The 12,510-nt window shown below is 43.7% G+C and overlaps 1 protein-coding gene across 1 annotated transcript; it reads right to left on the bottom strand.

Annotated features, from left to right (window-relative positions):
• Positions 1-2,126: 2,126 nt before the first annotated feature.
• LOC101516375 (schlafen family member 13) lies at positions 2,127-10,269 on the bottom strand. Its single transcript, XM_004593993.3, has 4 exons — positions 9,186-10,269; positions 6,440-6,559; positions 3,909-4,632; positions 2,127-3,415 (listed from the first exon to the last, which is right to left on the bottom strand). Exons 1-4 carry the CDS (start codon positions 10,261-10,263, stop codon positions 2,641-2,643), a joined length of 2,697 nt encoding a protein of 898 aa, XP_004594050.3. The 5' UTR covers positions 10,264-10,269; the 3' UTR covers positions 2,127-2,640.
• Between the last annotated feature and the right edge of the window lie 2,241 nt (positions 10,270-12,510).

Raw genomic sequence — 12,510 nt, 5'->3', positions numbered from 1 at the left:
CCTGTACCCACGTGGGAGACCCAGAAAGAAGTTCCTGGCTCCTGGCTTCAGATTGGCACAGCACCGGCCATTACAGTCACTTGGGGAGTGAATCATGGGACAGAACATCTTCCTCTTTGTATATCTGATTTTGCAATAAAAATAAATCTTAAAAAAATAACTAAATATTTAAGAAAAATACCTTTAACGATATCACAACAACTCCAAAGTCCAGAGATTTTATAAGATATGTTTATTAGGCACAACATTTATAAAAAAAAGCTTTTTTGGTGCCAGGTTTTATGTGATTTAATATACTCAGAAAGGAAAAGGGAACATTTGTTTCCTAGTTTTGCAGATACATCATATGTTGTTGAAGTTGAAGCTAATATCTAGCTAGATGCTAGAGTCCTAGGAATAAACATGGTTACTAGAAAAACATGTAGAGAATTTCAAAGCCTATGATATGAGGTGGAGGTAGGGAGGGGGAATCAACAAAACAGGATTACTAATACATACAATATAATCCATATCAAAGCATTAATTCTTATTACTTATGCAAATATATTACTATTAGCATTTAGATTAGTAGTGTTATAGCGTATTTTGTGTATGCTAAAAGCAAGCAAGTGCATTAGTGCAGTTTCTAGTAAAGCGTATACAGGTGTATTAGTGACCCTGGGCAATAATGACAAAATACCAGATTGGGTGGCTTGAACAGTAGACATGTGACTCTCAGTTCTGGAGGCTGTGACGTTCTGAGATGCAGGTGCTCATGGATGTTTGCTTCTGAAGCCTCTTCTGGCTTGGAGGTGACTGTCTCCTCTGTGTGCCCACATGACCTCTCACTTGCATGCATAGTGATAGAAGGAGCAAACTGTCTGGCATCTTGTTTCACCGACACCAACCCTATCAGATCAATTCTTCACAGTTTTTTTTTTCTGTCTCTGTATTTCTGAAGATCTTTGTAAATCCTAGATATTAGTCCCCTATCAGTTGTGTTGTGTGCAACAGTTTTCTCCCATTTCAATGGCTGCTTCTTCACTTTGTTAATTGTTTCCTTTGCTGTACAGAAGCTTTTTAGTTTGATGCAGTCCCATTTGTTTATTTTGGTGTCTTTTCCCATTCCTCTATTTGGAGAGTGCTTCCTATGTTTTCCCCTATTATGATAGTTTCTGGGTGCAGATTTAGGTCCTTAATCCAGTTAGAGCTGATTTTTTTATAAGATGACAGGTAGAGGTCTTACTTTTTACCTCTGCAGTTATCCAATTGTCCCAACAGCATTTGTTGAAGAGACAAGGCTTTTTCCCTGGATTGTTTTCAGTTTCTTTCTTTCTTTTTTTTTTTTTTTGGACAAGGATTAATCAGCTACACATGTGTGGGTTCCCTTCTTGTGTTTCTATTCTGTTCCATTGATCTTCTTCTCTGTGTCTGTATCAGTACCAGACTGTTTTGGTGACCACTGCTCTGTAATGTCTTGAGGTCTGGAATTGTGATTTCTCTAGCTTGATTTTTATTGAAATAAGTCAATCCCATAAGGATAAATATCATATGTTCTCTCTGATATAACGCAACCTTCATGTAAATTGCTGCAACCCCTGGGTTTTGATATTTTTGTTTTTATTTTAATTTCTTCAAAATAGTTCCTTTTCTCTGATTAAACTCTTCACTGACTCATACTTCACACAGTAGTATCATCTTCCCCAAGAAACTTTTGTGTTTTCTTTTTCATTTCTTCATTGACACATTGGTTATGCAGTAACATGTTACTTAACTCCACGGTGCTGTAAGAATTTTGTTTTAGGGCCCAGCGGCGTGACCTAGAGGCTAAAGTCCTCGCCTTGAATGCCCCGGGATCCCATATGGGCGCCCGTTCTAATCCCGGCAGCTCCACTTCCCATCCAGCTCCCTGCTTGTGGCCTGGGAAAGCAGTTGAGGATGGCCCAATGCATTGGGACACTGCACCCGCGTGGGAGACCCGGAAGAGGTTCCTAGTTCCCGGCTTTGGATTGGGGCGCACTGGCCCGTTGCGGATCACTTGGGGAGTGAATCATCGGACGGAAGATCTTCCTCTCTGTCTCTCCTCCTCTCTCTGTATATCTGACTTTGCAATAAAAATGAATAAATCTTAAAAAAAAAAAGAATTTTTTTTTGATTCCTGTTGTTGACTTTGTTTCGTGGCTTCTCATTTAAAGGAATGTACAGTAATGGCATAATAGAGACTATCATATCCAGATGTGAAGATGCAATGCAGTATGCATCTCCACTTCCAAACCAAAGATGAACTCCCCATGAAACTGTTGGATATCTCTTGACAATAGGATGCTGAACTCTCTGCCACTATCTGTACCAGCAATGTCAGGACACACTTAAACAACAGAAGGATGGACTTATGACTGCTTTCGAAGGACTATGCTATTGTAATAATATGGGGGAAATCAGATGGGGGAGGGAGTTTGGGGAGAGGCTAGGGAGACCGCATACCCTACGGGATTGTATCTTAAAATCAAAAATAAAATAGAAAAAAAAACGCGTCATTTCAAAAAATTTAAAAATTTAAAAAAAAAAAAAGAAAAAGTTATTGCTGGTATCAATCAGAATTTCTCTGACATTCCCATAGGAATCATCTCCTTCTGTTTTGGTTTGTGATTCTTCCTAATACTAACGAGGCCATAGTATATAGAGCTGCTGTCTGGCTCTGGAAGCCAGACAGGCCAGAAAATTGTACAAGATGGTGGCATCAGCTGTCTTTGGGTGAATCCCAAACACGATGTTCCTCTCTAGGCCCGAGAACCTTCGCACGCTGTCCAGCACAATGCTATCCTGTGAGACATCATCTGCACTCCCAATCGTTACCCACATTTTCCTCATTTTTCTTGAGATATTACCCTTATAATAATCCACTTTATCTTGGGTGCTCACAAGCATGGCAACATCTTTGGGAGAGTAGCCCTTTGTAAAGAGAGTGTTGCAGGTGTCTGCCACGTAGGTCACTATTTCATCCACAGTCAAGTCTGTCTTGATTATCAAAGTTCCTTGAACACCTGGAACCCATTTAACTTCAGGAAGGAGCTCTAGGTACTCTGGAGGGAAGTTAAATGGAGGATTTCCTTCGATGTTCTGCATTATTTCCTGGAGGTACTGGGCTATTTCATCTGCATTACGTACCACTTGAGTGAGTTCTTCTTTTGGATATTGGAAGTGGAAAGGGGGAAGCCCAGTTGTGTCCAAGTGGCTGATCTGAAAGTAGTCCAGAAATATCCATAGAATTCCAGGGTGACCATTTTCTGTGTGAGTGATGGCTTTTGCCTTCTTATACCAGTCTCCATCTTCAGTGCGGAAGTTCTGAGCTTCATCAATGATTATATGTTGAATATTTTCAAAGCTGTTTCTCATGAATGTTTTCCGTGTCACTGCCTTGCAGATCTTTTTCTCCCTGTAAAAAATAAAAAGAAAGAGCAGGTGTTTGGCCTGGAAGTTTAACTACTAGTTAAGATTCTTGTGTCCCATATGAGAACGCCTGGATTTGATTCCCAGTTCCAGCTCCCAATTCTCACTTCCCAGCAATGGAGACTCTGGGACACAGCAGGTGGTAGCTCAAGTAACTGGATCCCTCCCACCCACATGGAGACCTGGATGGAATTCTCAATTTCTCAGGCATTTGGAGAGAGAATCAGAGGATATGAGCTTTCTCTCTGTGTCTGCATTGTCTTGCTTACTCGGTGTGTGTCCCAAATAAGTTTTAAGAAGTTAAAATAACAAGTTTTCTTTAAGTAAAAGGAAAATTTACTCCCTCCTGCTTCCCTGAATGAAATAGCTTTGTCACAGATCATGTTATTGTTTTATTCCCAAGCAACAAGGTGATTTAGCAGAACAAAAATTAAACCCAAATAAAGTTGCATGCACAGACCTAAGATCTAGCTGCTTACCTGATAAAGTCCCTCAGAGGCTTGTTCTCACACACATAGAGAATTCTGTCTGTCTCACAGCGAAACATATGCCTAAGCTTCTCCATGATCATCACAGCCATGACTGTCTTCCCTGTGCCAGGCAAGCCGTGCACAAACAATCTTCTGCTCTTGCGCAGGTTTTTCGAGAGTATCTCGTACTGTTGGGCGGTGAGCAGATGTAGAATCTCACAGCCGAGCTGATCGCTTAGGAAAGATCTGAAGCCGAGGAGGACCACCACGAGGGCCTGCAGCAGGGCTTCCATGTGCTGGGAGTCTGTAAGACTGTAGGACGGCGGGTAGTCTATCGGAGGGTATGACCCCTGCAGGAACTCGCCCTGGTTCTTAGGACACAGGCAAAGGACCTTGGTCATGACGCACACCTTCCCGGTGTAGCCCCCCATGTTCACCAGCTGCTGCTTCAAAGTCAAGGCGGTGTGGGTGCAATATTCCTGTCCTTTTGCATCCTGCTCCCTGAGAATGGTATGCAGAATTGGGGGGCTGTTCTGTGCTATCAGCAGAGCATCACAGATGACGTTTGGGTTGGCAGGTAAGCGCAGGTCCACCGCCCAGCTTCTAGAAAGGATCAGAATTCCTCGGGAGAAAGGACGCATTTGTTCACTTACTAGCTCCTTCAGTCCTTTATGCTCTGAGGACAGCTCCTTCCAGAGGGAGTAGGGAGAATATTCCAAGTGTTCTTCTGGCACTAGACATGGAAAAAATAAGAAAGGATTGAAAAAGCATGTTGGTATTATTTTGTATGAATCACACATTACATTTAGGAGAGAAAGTAAGACCCCTACAATAATGGTATAAAAGCTTCGGGAAAAGCTCTGTTTCACCTAGAGCCTGGAAAGTCTGCTTAAATTGAGTGATGTCGTCCCTCAAGAAATTAGACTGTGCCAACCAAAATAAGACATGTTATGCTTAGAAAGTGAGAATCACATATTCATTCATGCTTGTTTCTCAGGGTCTTATTATGGAGTGTTTAAAATGTTTTTTTTTAAAGATTTTATTTATTTTTATTGCAAAGTCAGATAAACAGAGAGGAGGAGAGACAGAGGAAGCTCTTCCATCTGAAGGTTCACTTCCTAAGCGACCGCAATGGCTGGAGCTGAGTTAATCTGAAGTCAGGAGCCAGGAGCTCCTTCGGGTCTCGCATGCGGGTGCAGGGTCCCAAGGCTTTGGGCCATCCTCGACTGATTTCCCAGGCCACAGGCAGGGAGCTGAATGGGAGGCAGGGCTGCTGGGATTAGACCCGGCACCCACATGGGATCCCAGCGCATGCAAGGTGAGTACTTTAACCACTACGCTATTGCACCAGGGCCCTAAAATAGCTTCTTATGAGCTAATGACTGCAACGATTTTGGGTAAGTAAAGAAGCTCTCTGAAAATGAATCTTAGGCCTAATTTATTAGTTACTTGGCCCTTAATAAAAGTTTAGACATATAGAGGACTTGCATATCGTAGTCTGTGGTCAGAGCTCATATTTAATGTGTTCAGTGTGTGAAGTCAAATAAACCATATCCCTGGGCCTGGTGTGAAAATCCTAGTAGCTAAATCCTTGCCTTGCATGCACCAGGAACCCATATAAGCACCAGTTCATGTCCCAGCTGTTCTACTTCATATCCAGCTCCCTGTTTGTGGCCTGGGAAAACAGTTAAAGATGGCCCAAAACCTTGGGATCCTGCACCCACATGGGAGACCTGGAAGAAGCTCCTGGCTTTTAGTTGGCTTGGCTCTGGCCATTGCAGCCATTTAGGGAGTGAATCCTCAGACAGAAGATCTTTTTCTTTACCTCATCTCTTCTCTGTATGTTGACTTTCCAATAAAAATAAATAAAATTTAAAAATCTCTACTATAAATCTGTATTTTCTTTTCATTAGTGTAGGAACTTCTTTATAAAACCTGGCAAAAAATAAAAGTTTAGATAGTGGGGAGCAGGGTTGACAAGCATCGTCTGAAGTCTTGAATTTATTGTTTTCTGCTATTCCAGGAACACTGCTGACTTATCTTTTTAGCCTCTTCCAGGAGAAATTGCTCATGGTTTTCACTGTGTTTTCATGTTCTGCCAGATAAATCTGTGTATTCCTTTTACAGATGGAATTCCTCCACCCGTGAAAAGGCTGACTGAGGGGGTAGCACTCTCAATCCCACCTAACATTTTGCTTGCAGTTATAATCGATTGGTGGTTTCCACTTAAAGGGCATCAGAACCATGTGGAAGCCTGCTCAGGTGCGTGTGCCCAGGCCTCATCCTGTTTACACAGTCTTGGTGGGGCCTTGACAGCTGCATGTTTAACCCCTCCCACTGGGTTGTGATAATGAGCCAGATTTGGCAAATGCTAAGCCAGATGATTTTTCAAAGGCCACCTGAAACTCCGCCCAAGAGCCTTGCAGCACTGGCATTTTTATAACACTTGGATTTACTGCACTGTAGTCTTGTGGCTTTGTGTCAGTCAAATGTATTTGATAATCCCCCTTTCTCCAAATGCAAAGACCGGCAGTCAGTACCTGGAAATAAATGTTGTTGGAGATCTTCTTTGTGTTCAAGACCTTTCTTAGAATACACTGGCCTGCAGAGTGGAGACCCATGGGACAGACTCAGCTGGGATTCAAAAGCTTTGGTCAGTTCTAGGGGAAAAAGAACAAATATGTATGATTTTATTCCTCATCACTAGAGTAGGCCGTACAAGGCAGTGAGTACATTTCATCTGACACAATGCAATTCAGATAAGGACGTCGGAAAACTCAAGACAAAACAACAAAAAACACTCAAACCTTTTTATTTGAAGGAGCAACAAAACAAAGAAAATGGGAGGGAGAGCGAACTGGGGGAGAGATTTTCCATCTTTTGGTTCACTCTCCAAAGGCCTTCTGCAGCCAAATCTGAACCAACTTGAAGTCAGTCATGGCTTGGGTGACTGTGACCCTAGTATTTAAGCTATTATCCACCACCTCTCAAGAGGCTAGACTGGAAACAGGGGAGGCAGGACTCAAGCCAGTACTCAGATATGGAAATGTGGCTATCTGGCTGCTTAACTTGTTGCACCACAATGCCTACCCATTGCTTCTGAATCTTGAATCAAAGTGTCTCCAACTAGCATAATGCTCTTTCTTGGAGCCAGCACATTGGCTCAACCAGCTAATTCTCCACCTCCAAGTCCTGGGATCCCATAGGAGCACTGGTTCATGTACTGGCTGCTCCACTTCCCATCCAGCTCCCTGCTTGTGATCTGGGAAAGCCTTGGAATCCTGCACGTGCTTGGGAGACCCAGAAGAAGCTCTTGGCTTCACATCTGCTCAGCTCTGGTTTTTGTGGCCATTTGGGAATGAACCAGCAGATGGAAGATCTTTCTCTTTGTCTTTCCTCTCTTTATTATTCCAATGAATAACAATAATAATAGTAATAATCTCTCTTCTACATCCGAACAGCTAATTCCTTGCATTAGAGTGAAGCAAATGTCCCTTTCAGATTCTAATCACCTGGTCTGGTGTGAAACCCTAGTGGCTAAATGCTTGTGTTGCATTCACCAGGATACCATATGGGCAATGATTCAGTTCATATCCTGACTACTTTACTTTCTATCCAGCTCCCAGATTGTGCCCTGGGAGAGCAGTAGAGAGTGGCCCAAAACCTTGGGACCCTACATCCTTGGGGGGACCAGGAAGAAACTCCAGGCTCCTAACTTCAGATTGGCTCAGCTCCAGTCATTTTGGCCACTTGGGGAGTGAAGCAGTAGATAGAAGATTTTTCATTATGTCTCTCCTTCTCTCTATAAATCTACCTTTCCAATAAAAAATAAATAAAATGTTAAAAAAGAAAGATTCTAGGGCCTGGCGTGGTAGCCTAGTAGCTAAAGTTTTCATTGCATGCATCAGGATTTTATATGGGTGCGAGTTCTAATTCCTGCAGTCCCGCTTCCCATTCAGCTCTCTGCTTGTGACCTGAGAAAGCAGTTGAGGACGGCCCAAAGCCTTGGGACCCTGCACCCGCGTGAGAGACCAAGAAGAAGCTCCTGGCTCCTGGCTTCGGAACAGCTCAACTCTGGACATTGCGGCCACTTGGGGAGTGAACCATCGGATGGAAGATCTTCCTCTCTGTCTCTCCTCCTGTCTGTATATTTGCATTTCCAATAAAAATAAACAAATTGTTGGAAAAAATTCCAATCACCATGTGTTTTATATCTTTACTCCTTCATAAGCCCACTCTAGAATCTCACCCAACAAGGGCTCTTGTTGCTTAGGGTTGATCTTATATTAAACCAAGGTATAGAGTAATATTTATTTTGAAGCTTCAGCAAATCCGGATGAAAGGAATATAAATAGTACATAGTTAAACCATAACTACATTTTAAACTTTGTTTTTACTTGTTGTGTGAGAAATAACTACTTGCAAAATATGTTCTTGGCTTTTTCTTCACCAGCAAAATTTTCTCATATATGAAAGAGATCAAAGCAAGCAACTTTTTGGTGGGCCCAGCATGATGGTTCAACAGGCTAATCCTGTGTCTGTCTTCTTTCTTTCTTTCTTCCTTTCTTTCTCTCTTTCTTTGATTTTGTTAAAATTTATTTTTATTGGAAAGGCAGATGTACAGAGAGAAGTAGAGACAGAGGAAGATCTTCTGTCCTATGATTCACCTCCCAAGTGGCTGCAACGGCTGGTGCTGTGCTGATCTGAAGCCGGGAACCAGGAACTTCTTTCCAGGTCTCCCATGCGGGTGCAGGGTCCCAAAGCTTTGGATCTTCCTTGACTGCTTTCCCAGGCCACAAGCAGGGAGCTGGATGGGAAGCGGGCTGCCAGGATTAGAATCAGTGCCCATATGCGATCCCAGCGCTTTCAAGATGAGGACCTTAACCATTACGCTATTGTGCTGGGCCCAATCCTGTGCCTTTCAATGCCAGCATCCCATATGGGCATCTGTTCATGCATATACTGCTCCACTTTCACTCCAGTTCCCTGTTTATGGCCTGGGAAAGCAGCAGAAGATGGGTCAGGTCTTTGGTACCCTGTATGCACAAGGGAATCCCAAAAGAAGCTCCTGGCTTCCAGCATTGGACCAGCCCAGCTCCAGTTGTTGCAGCAATTTTGGGGAGTGAACCAGCGGATGAAAGGTCTCTCTCTCTCTCTCTCTCTCCTCTGTAAATTTGCCTTTCAAATAATAATAATAAAATTAAAGAAAGTAAGCGAATTTCAGAAGATGGGAGCTCAAATTCACATGTAGAAAGAACAGGGAGGGAGGTGTTTGCATTCTCTTACCTGTTATTGGGTCTGGGCCCACCATCATGTGCACCCACTCCTCAGCAGTCAGGTTGCAAACCTTTGTCTCTTTCACCAGCCATGAATTGGGCACTGTGGAGAACACTGCACAGCAGAATGGTTCTACTTTGATTGCACATAAGTAACCATACAATTCTCCATTGCGAATCACATCTATGATTTTGGACTCATAGCTCACCCATGCTTGGGAAGAACAGAAATGGACAATGGACAACTTGTCAAATGCTGTGGTTATAACTCTTTTTAGAGAGTTAGAGTCAACCTTTTCTTTTGCAGATCCAATGACTTTGTTAGTTTTATCTTCCACTCCAATAAAAAGATAGCCCCCCTCACTGTTTGCAAATGCAGAGACATATTTTGGAATGGTGTCTTTCACATATTTTTCAATGTGATCTGTGTCGAATGCTTTGAATTCTACAAACTGAGACTCAGAAAAAGGTAGAATTTCACCATATTCAAGACTGTTCCTTAGGAAAATGTGGGAAGCGAGATCAGAGGCAGGGTTGCTGTGCCTTTCAACTTTGGGTATTTTACAAGGCGGGCCCCCTTCATGAACTGGATGATGTTGCACACTTTGTTCTTTCTTGGACTTCAGGAAGTCGAAGGCCTGTGTTGAGCTCATGGTCAACACGGAGGTGCCAGATCTACAGTACAGAGAAGTTTCCAGGCTGCAGAGGCGGGGCTTGGTGGACCTGTCTCCAGGGAAAGGCTTCTGGCTCCATGATTTTACAAAAATGTGAAAGTACTTCCCCTGTTGTGTTGTCTCAAAGAAAGTCTGCAAATCTGGAGACTGAATAAGGTCTCTCCAAGACTCTTGCAAATCCTGTCTCAGTTCCTCAGTCTGCCCATCCTTGTCGGCCGTCTCCCCGCGAATCACTCCTCCTCCTGAGTTTAATAAAGCACATGCAGCCTGGGCAACTTTGTTCTTTTCTTGCTTCTTCTGCATTTTAGGTATTTTGCTGAAATTTTCACCAATGGTCATCTTTCCAACATTGATGACCAAGTCTGGGTAAAATGATTCTATCACCAAAGATGAACCAGAATTCTGCATGTCCATGCTGCAATTGAAAGGATCAGAACATGTATCTTACATTTATGGTTAAGTACATTACATAGCACATGCTACATGCATTCAGCAGTTTATTAAAAAAAATGCTTATTAAGGAATGGGTAGGTAGCACAAAAATCAAGCCACACCTTTGGGACCCTGTATCCTACATCTGAGATCCTGTGCTTGAGTGTCAGGCTTCCTGCTGATGTGCACCTGGGAGGCAGTGAGTTATGGATCCTGTACTAGAGTCCCACACTGAGTTCCTAGCTCCTGGGTTTGGCCTGGCTAAGCTCAGGTTGTTGGAAGGTGAATCAGTGAATGAGAGAATTCTATCTGTGCATCTTTAATAAGTATTAGCAAAACTTGAAAAGTACATTTATTACATTCATCCTAGGTGCTGGGAACTGGACAGTCAGTAGCAAATTAAGGATGGGCATACACTTGCCTCCCAGAGTTTACAGAGTGAAAAGAAACGTGGTTGAATAAGATAATGGTTGGGGCGCTAGTTCTAGTTCTGCTCACTCTACTTGTGATCCAACTACCTTTTCAATATATCTGGGAAAACAGTGTAGGGTGACCTCAGCACTTGAGCCTGTGCACCCACACGGGAGACCCAGAAGAAGCTCCTGGATACTGGTTTTGGCTCTGTTTAAGTTGGGCTTTTGTGGCCATCTGGGGAGTAAGCAGAAGGTCGAAGATTTTTTTTTCTGTCTTTCCCCTTTTCTTTCTCTCTCTTACTTTGTTTTTCAAATAAATAGGTACATCTTTTAAAAACCATCAAATAATTGCAATAATGTGTGGTGAGGCTTCTGAGAGAAGTGTCTAATATCAACAGTTAAGCTGGTATGAATTCAGTAGGCATTCTGGAGGAAAGAACATGTATGCGAAGGTGCAAACTGACAACGGAAAGGAGCCAGAGGTTCTGAGAAGGAATAGCAGCACTTCAGCCCAGAGTGATGATTTGTGGCAGAAGCTCAGGTCAAGCAAGGAAATAATGTCACAAAAGAGAGGGTTGTTGCACCGCCTCAGAATTTAAGCTTGATAGGGCACGGGCGGCGTGAAGAGAAATGGTGCGAGAGATTGCTAGATGTTAGCAAGAGGTCACTGCTTTCAATGGTGGAAAGCCAAAGGATTTTTAAAAAATTAGTTAATTTTACTGGAGAGACAGCAAGAGAGACACATAAAGATTTCCCGTCTCCTGGATCTCTCCCCAAGTTTCCAGGGCAATCAGGGCTGTGTTGGCTGTAAGCTAGGAGTCAAGAACTCCATCTGAAACTCCCATGTGGGTGGCAGGGAGTGGCGCGCTGGAGCCATCCGCTGCTGCCTCCCAGAGTGCACACCAACAGGAAGCTGGATTGGGAAGCAGAGCTGGGACTCAAATCCAGGTATTCTGAGAAGAAATCCCCAGGCAGCATCTTAAGCACTGCACCAAATGCCAGCCCAGTGACATCTATAAAAGACACAGGACTGGACTCTGCACAGTAGCCTAGTGGCTAAACTCCTTGCCTTGCACACACCAGGATCCCATAGCGGTGTGGGTTCTTTTTTTTTTTTTTTTTTTTTTTTTTTAAGATTTATTCATTTTATTACAGCCAGATATACACAGAGGAGAGACAGAGAGGAAGATCTTCCATCCGATGATTCACTCTCCAAGTGAGCCGCAACGGGCCGATGCGCGCCGATCCGAAGCTGGGAACCTGGAACCTCTTCCAGGTCTCCTACGTGGGTGCAGTGTTCCAATGCATTGGGCCGTCCTCAACTGCTTTCCCAGGCCACAAGCAGGGAGCTGGATGGGAAGTGGAGCTGCCGGGATTAGAACGGGCGCCCAGATGGGATCCCGGGGCATTCAAGGCGAGGACTTTAGCCGCTAGGCCACGCCGCCGGGCCCTAGCGGTGTGGGTTCTAATGCCAGCCACCCTGCTTCCCATCCAGCTCCCTGCTTGTGGCCTGGGAAAGCAGTCGAGGAAGGCCCAAGCAATGCGACCCTGCACCTGCGTGGGAGACCCGGAAAGAAGTTCCTGGCTCCTGGCTTCAGATCGGCACAGCATTGGCTGTTGCAGCCACTTGGGGAGTGAATCAGAAGATGGAAGATCTTCCTCTCTGTCTCTCCTCCTCTCTGTATATCTCCCTTTCCAATAAAATAAATAAATTTTAAAAAATGTTTTATTTACTTGAAAGAAAGAGAGAGAGAGAGAGGAAAAGAGAGATTTTTTTTGTTGGCTCATTCTCCAAATTGCCACAATGGCTGGAGAT

The sequence above is a fragment of the Ochotona princeps genome, chromosome 17 (genome assembly GCF_030435755.1).
Source record: "Ochotona princeps isolate mOchPri1 chromosome 17, mOchPri1.hap1, whole genome shotgun sequence".
Taxonomy (NCBI): Eukaryota; Metazoa; Chordata; class Mammalia; order Lagomorpha; family Ochotonidae; genus Ochotona; species Ochotona princeps.
This window is presented reverse-complemented; position numbering and strand designations above follow the sequence as displayed.